The following is a 22,992-nucleotide window of genomic DNA, read 5'->3' as shown; positions in this document are numbered from 1 at the left end:
GTATATGGAATAAGGAATGTATATTATGTCACGATTATTCATTTACACCAATTCCACATAATATAAATAATATGTAGCTCAAAAGTCAGAATCTCTTGGTTATTAAGGGGTCATCCATAAATGAAGTCACACTTTTTTGACAATTTTTACCTCCCCCCCCTCCCCTCCCCTCCATCACACGTTGTCACAAAAAGCCAGACTCTCCCCCCCCCCCCCTAAAATGATGTCACACCTCAGCCTACAACCCCTTCAGAATTGCTGTTGAATTTTTCTTAAAACATCAATATTTTTCCAAAAATCTTGACAGAACTGTACTGTAAACATAGAGTATGTTAGTCAATTCCTATTACAATTTATTAAAACAGTTTTCTAAAACGCAAAATAACGGCTAAAACTCGTTTTCTAACATTGCTTTTTTATAATGCAAAAGTGTGACATGACACCATCTGAAACCCCCCCTCCCCCTCATCACACACCGTCACAAAATTACCGACACACCCCTCCCCCTTACGAGTGTGACGTCATTTATGGACGACCCCTAAACAGAAAACTCATTTACTAATACGTGTTATTTTATTTTTTAAAATTTCAATGCATTTAAAAGATTATCATTATAATTTTTTTAGCGCAATTTCCATTCTGGAGAATTGCGTTTATTAACCCGTCATTTCTGGATGGATGAATGTGTGTCCGCAGCTTTAAGTCGTATCTCCTCCTCAACGAAGCAATATCGAGGACTAGTTCCAAAAGCAATTATGTTAAGCAAGTTACGAGGATGAACATAGGCCATAAAAATTCCGGGTTTCTTTCGTGGATTTCCCGGAAAAGCCAAAAAACCTCCAAAAAATGCAGTTTTTTGCCCATATCTCGGCAACCAGACCACTTAGCGACTTAAAACATGTACCAATCGATTCCTGCCATAATTTAGAACAATATTGCCGAAGAAAGTTTTCAAAAATATCCTTTCGTTCGGTCACAATTTTTTTTTAATTAATTAAAATTTGGACCGAATTAGTATGCATTTTTATCCAACCACACCACACGCTTCATCACGTTCAATGGCTGCGTCATCTCGTTCAGTAGCTAGGCGCGCAATGATTTTTTTTAGTCATGTAACTCTATTGTAAATAAAACATGTATTTTAACCAATGGTTTTACTAACCCTGCTCTTGATTTACGCTACGACAGAGCTATTTTTAGATAACATAAGGAAATCACTAGACTTTTTAATTAACTTGTTTTTTTATATTTTAAAATTTTAAAACACTTCACATAGTTTGGGAGCCGCTGACCGAAAAAAACAACGACATGAATATGAATGAGCTTACAAATAATAAGAATCGTAGCCTAATAATATTTTCTACAAATGTTTATAAAAAATCATAAATTACGTAATATGAGCAACATCTGAAATATTTTAAATTTTGCTAGCTATTTGTACCATAATATTATGTACTGTCCCATAGAAAAGGTAGCCTAATAAAATCTCGCGTTATCTCGAATCTGAGCAGATGTATCTGAGATGTTATAAGTCAAAATGGCAACGGGTCGTCGGGCAGCACTGACAACTGAAAGCAGTGCACCCTCTCAAAACGATCCAGGCAGAGAATTATTTGAAGCATGCAGAAACGGAGACTTAGGAAAAGTTAAAAAACTAATCACCCCACAAAATGTCAATGCCAAGGATACTGCAGGCAGAAAATCCACCCCACTTCATTTTGCTGCTGGTAGAAACTGTTTTTAAACTTTTTGAACTATTTTTCTAGATCTAGACTTCTAGATCTAGAGTAAAGTGGCGTCTGCGGACAGTTGCCTCTGTCCGGCTCTGTGCGGACACCTTGCTGTTTTTCGCTTAAAACAATAATTGTATGAATATTTTATAGGAAACTAACGCAAACAACACAAAGCATGTCCATTTTTAAACACATCTGAGTCCATTTCTTCTATTTCACTCAATAGGGAGATTAATTGGAATTTTTCAAAGTTGCGATGTATGACGTTTTATGGTAGGAAACCTCATCCGGATGAAGAGCACTAGTCCCCGGATTAGAGGAATAAATCGAACCAATCATAGCTTAGTTAACTGGGTTAACTATAAATAGCTTATATATATATATAGAAAGCTATAAATATAGTAGTCGATCTCCTTACCAAAACCGGAAGTCAGAACCTGACCCTGAAACGTCATGCTCTTTTAGTTTTCGCATTTTAAGTGTTTTTGGGGGGTCCTATATACAAAAAACGAAAAAACTGCTAATCTAGCAATATCTCATCACTATTTTAATGCGAAATGCTAAGGAAATGGATACTATGGCTTAAATGCCAGAAACATTTGCGAGATATGTAGTAATAATTAATACAAGCATTTCTTATGGAGCACTCTCATTAGGAACTGAACTGCAACGAAAAACGACCGACCTCCGGGCATCAGCGCTCGACAGCTCCTAGATAAATATATATTTGAGATATTTACCATGATTAATTACAATGATGCTGCTTCCCTTCTTCCTAAATCCAATTCCCCATAGAAATACCATGCCGCTGCTATTTTTAGCAACGTTACGCCATTGTTACGCTAGTTGTCAGATAGAAACAACTAATTTTTGTTTTTTGCGGAATGCACTGTTAAGTCTAGTATTTTAATTATAATTCAGTTTTAGCATGTGCAGAAATTGTGGGCATTATTATTGTATTAAAGTATTAGTAATTTTATAAGTATATTGATTTTTTTTCTTCACTGCAAGCCAAGTAGGCCGACTGCACTGTTAGTTTCATTGAACATAATTCGTGACCGGTCATTAACCTTGTTAATATTAATACTTCGTGGCCTACCCGACTGTATCATTTATATGAAATTATATGTAGTTTTTAATTAGGCCTTAGTATTGTATTTTAAACAATGCTCATTCCGAGCCTTTTTGTGCTAGATCTAGATCTAATTAGGCCTACTGGCTTTTTTATTTTATTTTTAGACTTGGTCAACCTCGTTAATGCTGTTGTGTTAGTTAAAAATATAGGTATTGTGTGTAAAATTTACGCAGTTACTCAGTTACTACGTAGAATGATATCAATAAATGAAGTAGTAATTATTTCCTTTTAGTTTTAGCAATCTTTTGATACAAAATGTCTAATATTTTATTTTCCAATATATCGTGGTGTGTGGCAGAGTAAACAGAACGGTGCGGTAGGTGACCTAGAATCTCCGAGTTCGAATCCGACGTAAATCAGTTGTGCTTTATTTTATTGTTTCACATGGGAAATGCCACGAGCGGTTTTATTTTCTTTCTTTTTCAAAAAAAAATTTTTTGAACGAAATAATATTTTATAAAATAATTATTCAAAATTTTCCAAACATCGTCGCTCGCATCGCTCGCGAGATCGACTGCTTACATTTTCTTGTCTGCGGGAGAAAAATGTTGATACGGTCGAGGGTTCACCGTGAGTTCAGCAGGCCTACCATACATACGTCACAGCATTAACTATTGCTGGTAGAGATCGTCGGTGGGCAATCCCACCCCTCCCCTCATAAACCAAGCAAATTGTAAATCAACTTAGGGTCATTTTAAGTTCACGCAAGCTTACAGGACTGTAGATTTACTACGCATAGCTGGTAAAAAAAAACAAAAAAAAAAAAACTTCGCCTAACCTAATGCTACTACAGAAGAGAATATTAATTATAGAGTATTTAATTTTAAAGTTAAAAAAAAAGTTTATTTATCATCTTACCTAATAATACTGTATTGTCGTTACAGTTAGAAGGACTAGATCTAGATTTCTGTCAGATCTATTTTTAGTTTTGGATATTAATTTTATTGTCATCTTCATGGGTATTGATTGTTCAATTCATCATGGAATGCCTAATGTCTTAAATTGTACATTGTACATAGAATTTATAATAAATATGTCTGATATTTCCTTAATAAACATAATGAATATAAAGTTTTATTTCTAACAAAATGTTTTGGTTTTTTTTGGTAACTAAAATACCCAATGTTGTCGTAATTGCTATGACATCATGCTACGAATGGAAAACACAAACCAACGTAACTTTTTGATATCTTTTGATGGCGAAAAAGAGTTTCGCATTTTAAGATGTTAATAGGTCATTTTGTTTTTGTTTGTTTTCTCGGCCCCTGATTAAGCTAGACCATTAAATTTGATCTCAAATTAACCAGTAAGTGATATGGTTTGTAATGATATATGATAAGTGACAGAAAATTTTAATTAAAAAATTGTAATAAGACAACCTAAAATATAGTTAAGGTTGTTTAAGCCATCTTAGAGGAAAAATTGGGGTGTCCGCATCTTTTTTGAGGGTTAACCTTTTGCGGACACTAATGAAAAATCAGAGTATATTTCTTACACTTTAAGTAAAAAGGAGCTTTAAACTAATCTTGATACTCCAGATTTATATTTAAATTAAGTCTAAATCTAGATCTAGAGGAGTTTACACTTTTCGGACACACACCAAAAATTACGTAGGAGCGAACACTTCGTCGGTTTTTGGCTCATAGAAACTTTAATTAGCATGTCTCACGCGAAACCACGGCGCCTGCACGTAAACTGTTCATTTATGAACACTTCCGTGTCAAGTACTTCCGTTTCCTTTCTCAAGAATTATTTTTAGAAATTTTTTAACGTTGCATGGTACGCACATTTCTATTTTTACACCAGCCGGATGAAGTGACCTAGGGTTGGACTTAGGGGCAAAACTTGAACCAATCAATGCTTAGCTAAAAGGTTACACTATAAATAGCTTCTATATATGTATGGAACATCGTAAATGTCAAGGTTAATGGTTTTTTTTGTGCTTGAACAATAAAAAAGGGGTGTTCGCTAACTTTTTTGACCTTACATGGGACCGGACAGCAACACAAAAATATTATTAAATAAGAATTTAGAGCATAAAAGGGGCTGGTTATTGAAGGGAAAGGGTCAAAATAAGGTCAAGAAGGCAGTGGAATGCGAAAGAGGAGGGGGAATCATGTGACCTGGCTGGCTTAGCAGCGTACTGCGCGAGCCGCAATGGCTGAATGGGATGAACTTTGGGAGTGTGGGAAAAAGGTTTTATACTATTAAAATTACCTCACAAACAATCAATAACACAATATACATGCATATAATATATGTTTTTATTCATTAAATTGACTTTAAATTATTCTAAATGAACAAAAAGTGCTATGTCCGATGACGGGTAAAGGTGTCCGAACACATGTAAAACTGTATTACATGTGTTCGAACACACGTTAAGACCCCCCAGTCACTATAACAAGAATAGCTTAAGTTCTATGCGTATGAATACAAAATGACACACACATTATTAAAGTAGAATGGTTGCGGATAGATATGATACTTTTTTTTGTTTTCTATGTTAAGCGGTTACTGAATGAGACCGCATGGAATTTTTACGTTGCGTTTTTTCGCTATGTGTGTCCGAAAAGTGTAAGCTCCTCTATTAGTTTTTAGTGATGTTTTTAGGTTTTAAAAATATTTTTGATCATCAAACGTGTCTACTAAGCAAAAAGTGAAATAAAATCTCAAATGGGTCCTGAGTTTCTTTCAGGCATCACTTTAATTTAATTAAAACTTATTTCATATTTCTTCATATTTTTTGTTTTCCAATATATTAATATATAAAACAATCAACAACACTATTTATGTATGTAACATGTTTATTTCAATCATTTAAATAGAAACAAAATGAACAAAATATGCCTTGTCCGCATAAGGAGCAAGTGTCCGCACAGAAAATAAAATGTAAAAAAAAGTGCACTTACTGTCCGCACAGAGTCTCACCACTGAAAATGTTAATACATTCAATGCTATGCGTATGAATACAAAATGAATCAGACGTGATTAAACTAGAAAGAATGCGGAGTGAGACGGTACTTTCGGTTTGTTTCTATGTGAAGCGGTTACTGAATGGCGCTCAATGGAAATCGGCACTTCCGTTTTTTTTTGCTACGACTGTCCGCAGACGCCACTTTACTCTAGATCTTTATTCTAGATTCTAGCTCTAGATCTAAAAGGTAGACTAGTCTAGATCTAGAAAATCCTGACTTGTTTTTTCGGACTATTATCTAAGAGTGGATGTATTTGACGATTTAATTTTAGTATTTTCAGTAGGACCCTAATAATTACAAACACACTTTTTCAAATAAACCGGGAGTGATCTCCCCTAAACTTTCTCGAATATTCTTATATGAAACAACGGGATGGCAACTCGGAATATATACATGATTTTTAATCCATTTTAAATAGGCCTACTTAAACTTTTAAAAATAGAATAAAATCTCGTAGAACTTTATAAATTCACATGCCTTTTTGAGAAATCGGAAATAGCAAAAATTAGTTAAATTACTACTTCCGGTCAACAGAAATTACTCAAAATTTGATAGAAAGGAAGAGAATTAGGTTTTTTTTTATTTCGAAGTGACTGCGCATCTCGCAGAGCGTGGCCCCCAAGGAATAGATTACGCATCTCGCAGGTTGGATTTACCATCTTGTAATTGAAAATACTTACTTTTTGCATATCTATCACATCCGGTGTGGTTGAGTCAACAGTATGCCAGCTGTAGACAGTAGTTCATAGACCCGGAGTTCCGAGTTCGAATCCAGGGTTAGCTCGGCCAGTACTAGTTTTTTGGTTTTTTTTCATATTGAAAATATGACGTAGACTATGATTAGTTTTTTTTTTAAACTGGCGTGATTGCTTGCTTGCCTTACATTTACTATCCAGTGAGTGGAAAATCCCACCACGGCCCACGGTCGGCGAGGTCACTGTGAGTTCAGCAGGACTAAAGCATACGTCATAGAATGAACAGAAGTTCACAAGATAGTCTGTCTTCACTTCTCTCTTCCTCCCACCTCCCCCCTCAAGCAAATTTTTTTTTAAGTTCACATAGGATAAATAATATAAACTTAGATCTACTATCACGCATGCTAGATAGCTAGCCTAAAGGTTAAAGGACAGTTTGATCTAGCTAGATCTAGACTGTTTTTTTTTTACACATACTAGACTCTTAGGTGTTGAAATAATATAAATACACTTAAACTCGATCTAGATCTATGTCAACATTAAATTGTTACCACGAAAAAAAATATCGGGCAGTCATGACATCTGTTTTTCTTTTTAGATCGCGTGCCACCTGGGGTAAAGAATAGTAAAGATTAAGCGTAACGCGCAGAGAACCCCGCAAAGGCGGCCTTATGCATAATGCGGAGCGAACCGCGTAAATGCTGCCTTTTTATTTACGTGCGTAATTTTATTTATCCATCTGAAATAATACTCAAGTTATAAGCTTTTGAAAAATTCAAAGTAGAAAAAGTTCCACATCTGGTTATCGGAAATCGCTCAAAAGTTGATATGGATCTATGATTTTGATATAATACTTGTATATGAAATTTCACCAACCTAGCTGTAACGGTACTCAAGTTATCGTGTTTACAGACACATATGGACAAGATTGCAAAATTATGGTTTTTTTGCACGATTACAAGACTTTATCTATACTTCGAATACACGAGAAAGTAAAAAGCCAAAAACAATTTGGTTTTCATGAGGTGATCTGGTAATGGTGACATAAACGAAGACATCCTAGCATAAATTTTATCATACAAAATGTAAACAAAAATGGCAGAACTAGATTATGTGGTTTAAAATAATTTTATTTTATTTAAAAACTGTCGGCAAAGTTTTGGAAATAACTGTACAGAAACAGAGTTTCTGTACATTGTACAGCCGATCATTCAATCATTGTCTTACAAAAGTGAAACAGTGGGTCATAACTTAGGCTTGATGAAAATAAATAGTTTTCTAACGCTATAAGATGAAGATATATGTCTATTCTAGTCTCATTTTGTTTTTTAAACATACCTGGGTGAGACTAGACGAATGTTTGACCTAAATCAAATATTATTTTGATCCGTTCAAAGATAGATCTGTATTCAACAACTGTATTGATAATGAATCTTCATACAATTCAGCTGGTGCTAGACGAGGCTACAATCTTTACCAGTAGAAATAGGAGCTAGATTCTATATAGAAATCTAGATATTACTGGATTTAGGGCGTATAGTTCTTTCATCAGTGTGGGGGGGGGGATGTTTCTCACTGCAATAGAGTATGAACTCGTAGATTAATGTACAGGCATAACAAAAACTTCTGATTTCCTCTTTTAACAAAAATTACATTTTACATTAATAAAAAATAAAATTTGCATACTTTTCCCAAATTTGTCAAGTTCTCTAGGCCTAATAAACATCATAGTTTAATACATTTGGTTGAGCATCACCATTATGTCGATAAATTTGTGATAATACAAAATTAGGGAGAATACATTAAAACAATTTTTAGTGTGTTTTATAGTTTCAGCTTTTGTGCGATGTCACTTAACGCATAGACACATTTTAAGCCAAAAATGTTAGTAAAAGCCCAAAATGTTTTGAAAATTGTTTTTCAAAACTAACAAAAAATAAACCTATAAAATAGAATTAGAAGTTTATTTGAAAAATGAATTTTTTGTGAAAAAGTTTTATTACAAACAATGACACATGGCAGCACTTGTTAAACCACTGGAATACACACAAACCATGCTTATTTTACGCATAAACGATTTTATACATTCTAGTCAACAAAATACCAGTTTCTCAACAACAATCTTGAGGACAACAAGGAATAAATAAAATTAACAACTCTAACAAAAAATTAATTTCTATAATTGTCTCTATTAATGTGTATATCTAAACAATAGGCAATTTACAAAGAACCAAATGTTTTTTGTTTAGCTCAGTAAAATATTGGAATAAAGAGAGTAGTAACTGTTACCATTTAAAAATGTTTTGTAGACTTCTTATTTGAACAATGAAAAATGGCTGGTCATTTTAATTTTAATCATAAAGGAATTTTTTTTTTAAGGATTTGGTCGCAAAGACGTAGTTGAACACTTACTAGAATGTGGGGCAAATGTTCATGCTGGAGATGATGGTGGACTTATACCTCTTCACAATGCTTGTTCTTTTGGGCATGCAGAGGTGGTAACACTTCTCCTACGACAAGGTTGTGACCCCAATGCTAAAGACAACTGGAACTATACACCTCTTCATGAGGCTGCAAGTAAAGGAAAAATAGATGTTTGCATAGGTAAAGTATAATTGTTGCTTGTCAGTTACAGTGTATTGGTTATATCAATGAATTGAAATGAGTTTTCCTATTTAAAACACTAATTAAATTTTTTTACACAGCGTTGCTTCAATTTGGAGCTGATCCCAACATAAGAAATACAGATGGCAAGACTGCCCTTGACCTATCAGACCCTACTGCTAAAGCTGTTCTTACAGGTAATCTTTTGCAAATTGTAGAATATGGCTTGGCACTTAAATTTGGTCTTTTTAGGCAGTCATTATTACAAAGGCGTCAATTCAAAAAGTAGATCAAGCAACAGCCTATTTGTATCAAATTATTCCAAGAACAAAAATGACATTGATACTTATGTTTACCTTTAAAACTGTTTAAAAAGTCATTAATGGTGACTTTCAAAATTGTGCAAAATCAAAGGCATACTACATTCAAGTATGTATGCATATGTGGAGCCTATTAGTACATAGGAAGGCAAGATCTAAAACATCCTGGGCAGTATTTTTGCACATTAGACTTGGAGAGGATTAATTAAGTGTCCAGTTTTCATGAATTCTGTAATGATTAATCTATTGAGTTAAGTGTCTACAAACAGACTGATTGTTGAAACAATTATTTTCACAAAGGTAAAACATTTATGTTGATGCCATATAATCATATTACAGTGACTCCCTTATGTTTATTGTCGAATGATAGAATATTTAATAACCATCAACATTTTTATTATTCCTACTGCAATTTTACTTTTAAGGAGAGTATAAGAAAGATGAGCTATTAGAAGCAGCCCGAAGTGGTAATGAAGAACAAATGGTGGCATTGATAACACCTCTAAATGTCAACTGTCACGCAAGTGATGGAAGAAAGGTCATTTATTTTCTTATTTTATATTAGTGTTTAAAAGTCTGTCTCTCCTATAAGAATCTTATATCATCTAATGATTATTTTGCAATGAGCTGTAGCTTCTAGTAAACTATTTGCTTTGTTTCATGCTAATTACATTTTTTTTGTCACAACAGTCCACACCATTGCACCTTGCAGCAGGTTACAACAGAACACGAATTGTGCATCTACTACTCCAGAACGGTGCAGATGTGCATGCTAAAGACAAAGGGTATGCTGCCTGTTCAGTTGTATCTATAGAAAATATTTTTGTTTGTTCAAAATCAGCAATTAAACTACTCTCTTTGAATTAATTTCAGTAGTTTTGTAGTAATAATTTTATTTATGCCAGTATGAGTTCATCAGCTAATTTCTTAACTAAGCTGTCTGGTAGACCAGGCTAAATGTTATTTATCTTAATTATAATTGCTTCTTAAAACACACAGCCAGTATTTTTTCGGCTGAACCAGAAACAAATGCTTTATTGTTGCATTTTTAAAAAAAAGCCTATTTTATTTTAGGGGCTTAGTTCCACTGCACAATGCCTGTTCATATGGACACTTTGAAGTGACAGAAATGCTTTTGAAGGTAAGCTCTAACACACAGAATTATTATCAATTGCAATTTATTAAATAAAGGTAACAACATTAAGCACAGAGGTCGTTTTTTTTTTAACATAACATTTTAATAATAGTTAGGACCTAACATTAAAAAATTTGGAATGAAGAAATCATATTCTGCTACTGCAGAACGGTGCTTATGTGCATGCTGAAGACAAAGAGTATACTGCCTTTTTAGTTGTATCTTTAGAAATTATTTTCTTTTTTCAAAATCATCAATTAAACTACCCTCTTTGTATTAGTTTTTCAATAGTTTGTGAGTAAGATAACATTTCTTATAATTTAAGGCTGGTGCAAGTGTAAATGCAGTAGACCTTTGGCAGTTTACACCTCTCCATGAAGCAGCATCCAAATCAAGGGTGGAAGTTTGTTCACTTTTGCTTGCACATGGTGCTGATCCTACTTTAGTGAACTGTCATAGTAAAAGTATACTGGATGTTGCACCAAGTAGAGAGTTACAAGAGAGACTGCAGTGTGAGTATACCAAATTATTAGGTTGTTAAATCCTTTCTTCTAATAAGCCTTCAAGTGGATTAGCTATAAAAAGAAACCTTTTCACCTATTAGGATCTGTACTAGAGATATAAAAACTTTTACTACTGATATAGTTAGGGTTGTAGTTTGCTTTCAGAATTTGGATATCTTTTATGTAATTATCTTACTTAACTACTCTTTCAGTTGAATACAAAGGCCATGCTCTTTTAGAGGGTTCCAGGCAAGCTGATTTGACAAGAGTAAAGAAGTATTTGTCTTTAGAAGTTGTGAACTTCAAACACCCTTTTTCTGGTGACACTGCCTTGGTAAGTGTTGTTACATATCTCAATTATCTGGGAAAAAATTTTTGTGGGTTTGAATATTTCTATAATTTTGAATAAAAATTTTCTTCTGTTTATTAGCATTGTGCTGCTGCATCAATATATCCTAAAAGAAAGCAAGTGGTTGAATTGTTAATTCGCAAAGGAGCAAATCTGAATGATAAAAACAAAGAGTAAGTTCACCTTTTTTTTTAATTTTATGACTTATTATCCTACCTAGTTTTTTTGTATCAGGGTTTGCATAATTAATTCCTGATGCTTATTGTTTCCTAGCTATTTGACTCCTCTACACATTGCTGCTGACAAAGCTCACTATGATGTTATGGATGTTCTTCTAAAGCATGGTGCAAAGGTATTTTAAAAAATAAGTCAAGTATTTTTAAATTATTTGTTTACAGTGAATCCATGTGATTAAAGTAATGTTTCTATTTTCAGGTTAATGCATTGGATGGTCTGGGTCAAACAGCCTTGCACAGAGTTGCCCAGCAGGGTAACATGCAGGCATGCCGTCTGTTGATGTCTTTTGCTATTGATCCCAGTATTGTTTCTCTGCAAGGGTATACTGCTGCTCAGTTAGCAACAGAGAACATTCAGAAACTGTTAAGAGGTAAGTTCAGTGTCTGTATAAAAGAAATAAATGGCTTCATAGTCTGATAGACCAATGCGCCTTGGAAATGAAGACCCAGAGCCTGGGCAGTAAGTTGAAGGAGTCTAATGTTGCCTATGTATGAGACACCCTCCCCTCTATCCAAACAGTTTATAAATAGTTGCTAAAACTTTTTCCATGAATTTTTTTTTCTTAATTGTTTGGAAAATGCATGGAATTTCAGTTTCAAAATGCAGTACAATGTTTGTAAATTGATTTTGATAATATGGGAACTAACCTATAACCATTTTAATGCATTAACTAGAGGATGTATTGTTTTTTTAAATTATTGAATGCTTTTGTTTTTAGAGGATCCACCGGTTGGAGGAACAGATATAGACATTCAACTTCTTGAAGCTGCTAAAGCTGGAGATTTAGAACTAGTGAAGGTACTGTAGCTGTTGAAACAAAGCATTTTAAATAATTTATAGTAAGAGAAAAGTTTAAAAGATTTTTTTCAAACATCTCATCACATAAATTTAAAAACAAAAATAAGTTCTTGTAATATATTCTTATCTCAGTGAACTGTTGTTCTTTCAGAAACTTGTTGCCACCAACCTTCATGCCGTAAATTGTAGAGATGTTGATGGAAGACACTCAACACCTTTACATTTTGCAGCTGGCTATAATAGGGTTGCTGTGGTGGAGTATTTATTAGAACATGGTGCTGATGTACATGCAAAAGATAAAGGGTGAGTTTTTATTTCAAACTAAGTTCATTCTTTTTGGTGCTTTTTCAAGCTTTTATCTTTTGTTGATAAATTCATCTTTCTCTCTAGCTTTATAGTATACTAGCATGTGAATTATAGATCTTGTTAAACTTGTTTGAAAAAATAATGTATAAAATAGATACTGGTCAAAACGCAATGTGCTTTACTACACGTTGAACTATATTAGTGACAAAGTAAAGAACTAACTAAATAGCTAAAAATCCGATACATTTAAAATAACATAGGCTACCAATACCTATTAGAAAACCAAATCATATACATCACTTATCAACACAACACCATATTAAATGAACACACTGATTAAGAGAATTAAATGATTCCTTTAAAAACCCGGCTGTTCAAAGGTATTTCTGTTGTTTTTTTCAAGTAATTTGTATTACTTTTGGCCAAGAAAATTGTATACATATCATAACGCATGTCCAGATAAGTAGATCTATAGATTTAAATCATATTTGAATGAAATAGTTCATCTCTTCATATTCTAAAATTGGAAGATGACGCCTTTAGTTTTGTGTACATTCCGTAGATTAAACATGTGGCATGAGACGTAATTGTTTATTGCGTTTTTGTCACAACCATAAACATTTTTCTGGTTGCATAATTTAAAGTGTGTTTCTCCATTCGAATAAGCCTTTATTGTTATTTTCCTTTTATGAATAAAATTTAGTTTATACATTTAAAACATCCAAAATATTATTTTCAACAAAAGTCTGTATCAAGTTCGCCATATATCGCTGAAGATACTGATATCATAGCCTGTGAAAATGTTTTGCAGACAGAGAGAGACAGAAGTGCGTGCATCAGCTTTTATATATTAGGATGGAGGGCTATGACCTTCTTCACTTTCTTCCAATTAGGCATCTGCTATTTTCTTATTCCATATTTATTTTCTCTTGTCTACAAGATTCTATTCTTTTTTTAAAAGTTTTAAGTAATTTAAAATTGATAAAAAATGTCTATATCCCGAGTTGCCATCCCCTGTAGTGTTTTATAAGAATATTTGAGAAAGTTTGGGGGAGATCACTCCCTTTTTATTTACTCTGAGCTGTTGCAGGTTTGTCAACACATTGTTTATCCATTTGCCTAGGTTTGCCTATTAGTTGTTTTCTTTTGGTCATAAGCTACCTCTATCACTATGTGATTGAACATTCTTTACTGATGACCTAACCATCACAGGGATTTTTATCTCCCAGATATTTAATAGGTTTTCTTTGGCATTTGTTAGCATCAAGGTTTCAATGGCTTCCATTATCATTGGTGTTATTGTTGTAATATAGTTCTCTTTGTGCTCCTACTCGCTTTTCATTATGTCTTGTTGCCTGCAAAAATTCTTAGATTTCTTTTATAAAGTATCAAGAATCCCAAATATTTTGAATACATTGAATTTAGAATTCTCATGTGTCCTCACCCTGTTTTTTTTTTTGTGTGAGTTGCTTACAAATTTGTTTAATACATTTTAATTTTTTTTTCTTGCAGTGGATTGGTGCCATTACACAATGCTTGCTCTTATGGTCATTATGAAGTTACAGAACTTCTTATTAAGGTATTCTGCTCAAGTTATTCATATATATGGAATGACAGGTTATTGGAATTAAGTTGATAAAATTTCATTTTCAGTACTGTACTGTATTTTATCTTTAAACAATAACCTAATCTTTTTTTCTCTAGCATGGGGCTTGTGTCAATGTAGCTGATCTGTGGAAGTTTACACCCCTACATGAGGCAGCATCTAAAGGAAAATTTGAAATATGTAAAATATTACTAAAGGTATACATTTATGTGATATATAGAAATATACTGTCTTTTCTTACCTACACAAACTAGCATTTAAAATAGTTCATTTTGATTCTATATTTAGATAGGCAATATTTTCTACATACATAATTTCATCATTGGTTTTTTTTTTTAAAAAGAATTAAACTTACAAACTTTCTGTACATTAGTTAATTCATGTTTTTTTTTACTTTAGCATGGTGCTGATCCTAATAAAAAGAATAGAGATGGACACACACCATTGGATCTAGTCAAAGAAGGAGATCAAGATGTTGCTGATCTTCTTAGAGGTAATTGTTTTTCTTTTACAAACTTGTCAAATGTGATATACTGATTTGTTGTGTTGAATATTTATAACCTTCTTTGTATTGAATGATTATAATTTAGGTGATGCTGCCCTATTGGAAGCTGCGAAAAAGGGAAATTTAGCCAGGGTGCAGAAACTAGCCACAGAAGAAAATATAAACTGTAGAGATACTCAGGGAAGGAACTCAACTCCTTTACATCTTGCAGGTAAGGAAAGAAATGTATTGTCTTAAATTATGTGACAAATTGGTCAGTTAGGTTCTTGTAAGTATTAACAGAAATTCAGTAACTGGTTAATTTAATTTCAGCTGGATACAACAATGTTGAGGTTGCAGAGTTTCTTTTAGAAAATGGAGCTGATGTCAATGCCCAAGACAAAGGGGGCCTCATTCCATTACACAATGCTTCTTCATATGGGGTTTGTTTTACTATTTAGTTTTTATAAAACAACAATCTTGTTTTATTCTGCAGCTTCTACCTTTTATTTTTGTAAGCATAATAACCAATTCTCTGAAGAGCAGTTCGCACGTAAATATTATGTATAAAATATGTGTTCAATCATTATTATAATCTTGATCTAGATTTTTTTATAGTTAATTTCACATTTAAATTTCAGCATGTGGATATAGCAGCATTGTTAATTAAATACAATACATATGTGAATGCTCAAGACCGCTGGGGATTTACACCTCTGCATGAAGCTGCTCAGAAAGGAAGAACACAGCTCTGTGCACTCTTGGTTAGAACTCTTTTAAAAAATGTTATATTGATATTTATGTATAATTAATTTTTTCCTTATCTATGTTATTGAATTAAATTATTGTTGCTTGTTTGTGTTAAAAAAATAATTTCTTTACAGTTGGCACATGGTGCAGATCCTACAGTAAAAAACCAAGAAGGGCAGACACCACTTGATTTGACAACTGTAAGTACTTTGGTCACTTTCAGTAGTTTTGGTTTATTTGTATGGGATTTATTTTGTATTAATTTAATATTATCATACTTTTTATTTCTTTGTACAGGCTGATGATGTCCGTGCATTATTGCAAGATGCCATGCCTCCTCTTACTATGCCTCCTTCATTACCTAAAGCTCAGGCTTCAAATTTAACCAGTTCAAGTAGTTCTTCATCCAAGTATGTTATTTTTATGACATGAGATACTGTTGTTAAAAAACATTGGTATTAGCTGAGATGGTCCAGATCCATGACATAAACCAAAGAAGTGTTTTTTATTTTGTTAAAAGCTTTACATTTTTGTTTAGATTGAAAGCCAATCCTTTAAAAAATCTAAGGATTTAAATAGTTTTAATAGAATCAGTGTTATAAAATTCACTAAAATAGAGAACTTCCAATGTTTTTTCCCCCCTTTAAGGCTACATTTCTATTTACATATACCTACTCAATATTATAACCTGATCTAACTTTCAAAAATCATATTTTTTTAAAATTTGAATTTATAAAATACACAACTATCTAGAAGAAAATAGATTATTGTATTAAAGTTTATTTAAAAAATTTTCTTCTAAAGTAGTCTGTTGAATAGCAGTGGCAGCAGTTCAGATTTGATTCAAGGAGCTGTAGGGGGGACATCTTCACAAGTAGGAGATGGTTGTGTAGACAGGTCATTAGCTGAAGGAGAGAGAAGCATTGAGGGGATAAGTGTTTCATCATTCTTGTCATCCATTGGGTTGGAGCAGTTGAGAGATATTTTTGAGAAAGAACAAATTACTATGGACATTCTTGTGGAGATGGGGCATGATGAACTAAAAGAAATTGGAATCAATGCTTATGGCCATAGGCATAAAATTCTTAAAGGCATGGAGAAACTTATAGCTTCTAAAGGTAATTTGTTTTAGCTATCAACTAATACTTTCTAATGATAATTTAATATCCTTTATTTTCATTTGGGCAGTTGCAATGTGTGAAACAATGGTTCTATGTAGACTATGTGTAAAGTTAATAATTGTTAGGCACATTCACACATGCAAGATATTCTTTCGACTATTAAGCTATTAACAAAACTATATCTTTGATCTAGAGAATCACTGTTGTCTTTAGTTGATAGGGAATAAAGTGTTATCAATGTCTTCTTACTAATTGGCTGTGTATAGTATATAGACTGATAGTATATTTTGTATCTATCTAGGTGTTCAAAATGTAGTTGGAGCTCCTACTCAAGGGACCATTCTTATTGATCTCATGCCAGATGATCCTGAATTTATTTCGGTTAAAGATCAGGTTTGTCTCTTTATGTTCTCTTTTTACTTTCTCATATATGAAGTATAGAGGAAGTATTGAAATTGTGCAAAAAATCCAAATCAAGATTTTTACAAATATTGATGGTTTACACCTACCTGAGTTGGAAAAACATAGTTTTGCAATTTTGTCTATGTGTGTGGATGTGTGTCTGTAAATACAATAACTTGAGTACCGTTACAGCTAGGCTGATGAAATTTCATATATAAGTAGTAAATCAAATTTATAGTTCGCCGATTTCCAGTAACCGGGAGTGGAACTTATTCTACTTTTGTTTTTCAAAAGCCTATAACTTGAGTACTGTTTAAGATATATAGATGAAATTTCACATATAAGTAGAAGATCTATCTCTGCCTTCTTTCAAATTTTGAGTAATTTCTGTTTAATGGAAGTAGTACTTTATGCTATTTCAGATTTCTCAAAGAATGCATATGAATTTATAAAATACTAATATTGATTCCACACTATTATACACACATTGTTTGCTGTTCACTTGGTGTGCAGTTCTTTTTTCTATTAGATTCTATTGTATTTTAAAAAGTTAAAGTATTTAAAAATTGATAAAAAATCATGTCTATTTCTCGAGTTGTCATCCACCGTAGTGTTTTATAAGAATATTTGAGATTCCTTCCACTTTATTTCTAAGTTTATTTAGGGCGCAGCATCCTGTAACATATTTTTACTTTTGTCTAATTTATTTTTCTACCCAGATGATCTCTACTCTTCGTGACCACAAAGACAATGTGGGTGGTGTATTTAACAGCTATAATATACTAAAGATTCAAAAAATTCGCAATAAACGACTCCTTGAGCGCTATTGCCATCGCAGAAAAGAAGTTGGAGAAGAGAATCATGGGCAGCCAAATGAAAGACACCTGTTTCATGGATCTCCTTTTATCAATGCCATTGTACACAAAGGATTTGATGAGAGGCATGCATACATAGGAGGAATGTTTGGAGCAGGTAGTTCTACTAACATCCTTCCCTTGGTTATTTTAGCTTGAAAAAAGTAACAAAAAAAATACTTGTTCGTCTCCTATTAATGCTAATTACAAAGGCAAATATCTACAGGTATATATTTTGCTGAGAACTCTTCCAAAAGCAACCAGTATGTGTATGGTATAGGTGGTGGAACTGGGTGTCCTGTTCACAAAGACAGATCTTGTTATATTTGTCAGAGGTATGAGTCTATGCTTTCATGTAAATATTTTTGACAATTTAAATATGTCTGTTCTAAATGGCTGTTCTCCTGGAATAAAAAGATATAGTAAAAATATCAAAATAATAAATCTCTATATTGTGAATTAGCTAACAATTTACTATTCGTATTTTTTATTATTGCAGACAACTACTTCTGTGTCGTGTGACATTGGGAAAGTCTTTTCTCCAATTTTCGGCTATGAAAATGGCTCATGCCCCACCTGGTCATCATTCAGTGATAGGGCGGCCTAGTACAGGTGGATTAAACTATGCAGAATATGTAGTTTACAGAGGAGAACAGGTAATTGTTATTATTTATGCAATTTATTTAATAAGTAGATCATTGTTTTTTAAACTTTATTGCACTGGTCTAAATTGTATTTTTACATTTTCCATTAGACACACAATTTGCTGGTGCTTTGAAAATATTTTACTTTGAATTAATTCAGTTTCCTCATGGTAATTTTTTTAGATCTGATCCAATAGTTTATGTTCATTGGGTGGGAGGAGTTGTTATTTAGGTATACAAGCTCACTCATACCTTAGAAATGAGTTACACTATGAAAGAATCTTTAGTGATTGATGGATCAGGATTGTACCACTATTTTCACTAAAAACAAAATTGGGCAAAATAATTTTAATTTACTGAATAGAATTATAATTATGTGAACTTGGTTATCTCTGGATTATTTCTATGTAAAATGTCATTTTGTCAAAAATCACAATTTGTTTTAATGAAATCACAATTTGTCAATTTTATATTTTTCCAAAGTCACACCATGTAGTCTGTAAAGATTCTAAATTTCTTGATAATTTACAATTGCATTTATATGTTAATTTGTATTTATATATATTTAAAATGTGGGGAAAGCATTCTTTTAAAAAAGTATCAGGGTTATAATAGAAAATTGACACTTTGTAAGAAAGGTGACACTTGGTGGGGGGAAAAATTCATAATTAATTTTAATATCTGTTGTACTGTAAAAGAAAACCTCATACATGTAGTGTATATGATTTTCAAGTTTACATACTGGTAAATATTCACTCATTCGCCTAATTCACCAATAATATTAATCACAACAATTAAATACCATGTTGAATGAAAAAAAAAAAGATTTTAAACTACTTACCATTAAAAAAAATTTGTTTGTATTTCAGGCCTATCCAGAATACCTGGTTACTTTTCAAATAACCAAAACAGACACAACAGATCTGACAAAACCTTAGTACTCTGGTCATAACTTTATTTTAGTTGCAGTCTTTCCAATGTACAATGTGTAAAAATAAATTGCTCATGTTTTTGATGAGAAAGCTTTTAAAATGTTTTCCAGGTGTAACTCTGGATATTTATCTTACAATTCCCGTAAAATATGGTTCCTTTTTAAGGTAGTGCTTGTCAGTTATTTGTGCAGTTTAGAAGTTACGCTTGAAAGCAATGTCATTTTATGTTGTGTAAATAATCACAGTAAAATCTGCAATGATCAAAAGGGGGATTTTTTTCTTGTGTGTGTGAGTTTAAAATGAAAGCAATCTGAAATAAATTTTTGTGTTTGTGTGACATTAAATATTTTAGCTGGTCTATGTACTATTTCTACAGCATGGCTAAAATTTCTAAAAATCTTTTGGTGGTAAACACTTAGAGGTTTTTTACTACTTGATATTTATGTGTAAAAATGTCGAGCATTTGACACACAAAAACTCATTCTGATCTCATATTTTCCTTGGTAAAAATACCAGTGCCTAATTTTTTTTTAACTCTGTTACCATATACAACATTAAGATTGTATGATTAGCTGTGTATGAGTCTGCTGCTATTTTCTTTCAGTCAGGGGGCTTTTCTATTTTCCCAATAGCGGTGGTGAGTAATCTTTTTAAATTGTTTTCATGGCACTGCCTTGACACATTTTTTTTTCCTTTTTTACCTTAACATGAGTGTACATGGTTAATAAAGATTTTTCTAAAATTATTTTATTTGTGAAGATATTTTTAATTAGTCAATGGTATAATCTATATTTAAGGTTTATGTCTAAGCAAAAATATTTTAATACACAGAGAGGTATCTTACATTTTTCATAAAATATTTTTCAGGTTATTGTAAAAGGTTCCTACATACATAAGTGTATTAAGAAGCAATGTTTTATCTTTAAAAGGTTTATGGCTGCTAGCCAGTAAAAATCCATATGCACTTTATGTTGCTTTATTGTTTATCAAGAAACAACACATAAGATTAATTGTCAATAAACTGTTGTTTAGTTTGTAATAGCTTATGGACTGGTGAATTGATGGAGCTGTGATATTGTGCAGTGTTGAAAAACTAGTCAGGTACTATTTAAAAAAAATTCTCAGTTGTCTTCAGCATGTTGTATTAGAAGCCCTCACAAGATTAGTTTACTAGAAGTAAAATGTTTGTCACAACTTACTAGACATATAACACTGTTAGGAAAGGCAGGTTACATTTGATTACATGCTAGTCTGGATCTAGTTGTAACAATTTATTTGGCATATTAATTTCACTGTATACAGCTCTTTGGTCTTATTTATTTGTATGTTAACAGATATGTTACAGTTCAAATAATGTGACACAGGCATTGAAGTTGGCTTGAATGCTTATGACAAAACATTTTAATTTATCATTGTAATTGTAAAATACATCTGATTATTTTGATCTTGGTGGTTTGTGTTTTATTAAAATCATCTGTTTGTAAATGAGATTCAAGTTTTTATGACCATTGTTTTTAACTTTTAAGTAATGTATGCATGTTGCCCTTGACTCTATGATAGTGTTAAGTATGGATTTAGTGACGTTTCAGAACGGCATTCAGAACAGGAATTCAAATGCTCAACAGTTGTACGACCACTACAGCACTTGAGTTGGTAGAAAAACCCTAAGAGCCCCCCCCCCCCCCCTAACAAGCTTAATGTGTCCGCTACACTCACCAAAAGCCCTCTAGTTTTCCTGTTACATTGGTGAAAGGTGTGGAAGTCCCTAACTGTTGCTTCCTCTGACAGTAGGCTACATTAGATGGTTCTTCTAGTTAAAGATTAATTCTAACCTGAAAAAAATGGGGCTGTTTTGTTAAATGTATTTTTGAGTAAAACTATATGACACAAAACGATGTTTTAATGAGTAAAAACCCATTACCTAGATTTAAAAATAGCTCAATCTATTTAAAGTCTAGTCTTTATGCTACTAGTATTTAAGTTCCAGACGATATTCCATTGCTTTTACTAAGAAAATAGTCATAGGAGTATGGTGGACTCGCATCTATACTACCCCCACCACCTAGCGGCACCGCTATGACATATGTTACCTTTGATGACACCCCTAATTAATACCAAGAATTCCATTTCAGAATATAAAATATATGCTACCTCATTTCTTACACCCCCCCCCCCCCCCCCCACGTGCAGATTATCCATGTATGAATACAAGGTATCAATTTTTTGCTATTATTTCTATTTTAGGTGCAGCTTTTAGTGATGCCCAATAAACTTGCTGGTCTAACAGCCTTAGTTATATAACCGATCTTGTAATTAAATTAACATTGCAAAGTGGGTACTTCAATTATGACAGATGGCTTAATAAACATTTTTTCAAAGCCTGTGAATCTAAAGGGAATAATATTATTTATTTATAAAATAAAAGATTTTTCATATTATTATTAGTATTATATTGTTCTCTAAAACTTCAAAGAAAATCGATGTGTGAATCTAAGAGAATAATGTTAAATAAATACAAGTTTTTTTTTTTAATACAATCAAGATTCAATTCAAGGCGTAATCATTTCTTAGGATGGATTAAAACATGTGTTGTAAATAATAGTGTGGTAATTAAACAAGACCGCTGTGATAAAAATAAAAGGGTTCCTCTTTTTATAAAAACCCTGACGCTTACGCAATCCAGTCTCACATGTTTGAACCCGTAGGCCTAATATATTGACACACTTAAAAGTAGGTCGCCCCGCGCGTTGGGATAACACGGCGCGACGTCACAAGGGCAAATACTCAACACGTTCCGTACACGAATGATATAATTGCTGTATGACACTTCGACGAATGATTGAGCGCCACGTGGTTTATACACATTTAATTGGGGCTCTCTATGAACTATTTTCAAATGCCTACAGCTGTACTAAAATAAAAAACTTAGTGCGATAAAATCTTCTTTGTTAAATATTAAGCGGGCTAACTCTAACCTACGTATGATGTGTAGGTTTTATATTAAGGCGTTTCTATACATGCAAGGCCGTATAAACAATGACAATGATTTTGCATAATTTTCCTCTCCCTATTTGTACTGACAGCCACACCCCGTCTGGTCAGTGACAACGATTATTTAAATCTAAAGGGCATTAGCTCAAAGGTCAATACTTACATTAGTTGAATGCTTATTGTTGATTGGAGAATTTATGAATTTAAAAAATTCACCATGGTTTCACCATGTGAATAAAAGTGAAACATTCGTCCGCTGTAGTGTTTATTTTCCCCCCGGGGAAGGGGGGGGGGGGCGACAAGGACACGGTTACACCGCGTTTACACTTGCGACATGTAAAGTATACACGTCTAGAAAAAAACTTGGCGTTAAGTTAATTTTATCGGAATATGGGGGGCAGGGGGGCTACTCACATAT

General features: G+C 32.9%; 1 protein-coding gene and 1 long non-coding RNA gene across 3 annotated transcripts; one reads left to right on the top strand and one right to left on the bottom strand.

Moving 5' to 3' along the window:
* The first annotated feature begins 1,523 nt into the window (after positions 1 to 1,523).
* Positions 1,524 to 21,027, top strand: LOC131958285 (poly [ADP-ribose] polymerase tankyrase-1). 2 transcript variants are annotated; one of them, XM_059323225.1, is made up of 27 exons: positions 1,524 to 1,727; positions 8,918 to 9,142; positions 9,244 to 9,339; positions 9,888 to 10,000; positions 10,153 to 10,247; positions 10,537 to 10,603; positions 10,923 to 11,109; positions 11,313 to 11,434; positions 11,531 to 11,622; positions 11,723 to 11,801; positions 11,885 to 12,056; positions 12,405 to 12,484; positions 12,636 to 12,787; positions 14,303 to 14,369; positions 14,495 to 14,593; positions 14,796 to 14,889; positions 14,987 to 15,112; positions 15,214 to 15,323; positions 15,522 to 15,644; positions 15,765 to 15,830; positions 15,928 to 16,040; positions 16,438 to 16,748; positions 17,053 to 17,144; positions 17,873 to 18,125; positions 18,234 to 18,342; positions 18,507 to 18,663; positions 19,521 to 21,027. In XM_059323225.1, the coding sequence occupies exons 1-27, from the start codon at positions 1,538 to 1,540 to the stop codon at positions 19,587 to 19,589; spliced, it is 3,459 nt and encodes a 1,152-aa protein (XP_059179208.1). In that variant the 5' UTR covers positions 1,524 to 1,537; the 3' UTR covers positions 19,590 to 21,027. The 2 variants fall into 2 exon arrangements, with proteins under 2 accessions (XP_059179208.1, XP_059179207.1); XM_059323224.1 differs by having other exon boundaries at positions 16,435 to 16,748.
* On the bottom strand, positions 19,724 to 22,826 carry LOC131958286 (uncharacterized). The gene is made up of 3 exons (XR_009389215.1): positions 22,738 to 22,826; positions 21,300 to 21,415; positions 19,724 to 19,834 (listed from the first exon to the last, which is right to left on the bottom strand). It is a non-coding gene; the product is annotated as an uncharacterized LOC131958286 (long non-coding RNA).
* Positions 22,827 to 22,992: the final 166 nt, after the last annotated feature.

This window comes from Physella acuta, unplaced genomic scaffold (genome assembly GCF_028476545.2).
Source record: "Physella acuta isolate Inbredline_101_S28 unplaced genomic scaffold, ASM2847654v3 ptg001311l, whole genome shotgun sequence".
Lineage (NCBI taxonomy): Eukaryota > Metazoa > Mollusca > Gastropoda > Physidae > Physella > Physella acuta.
This window is presented reverse-complemented; position numbering and strand designations above follow the sequence as displayed.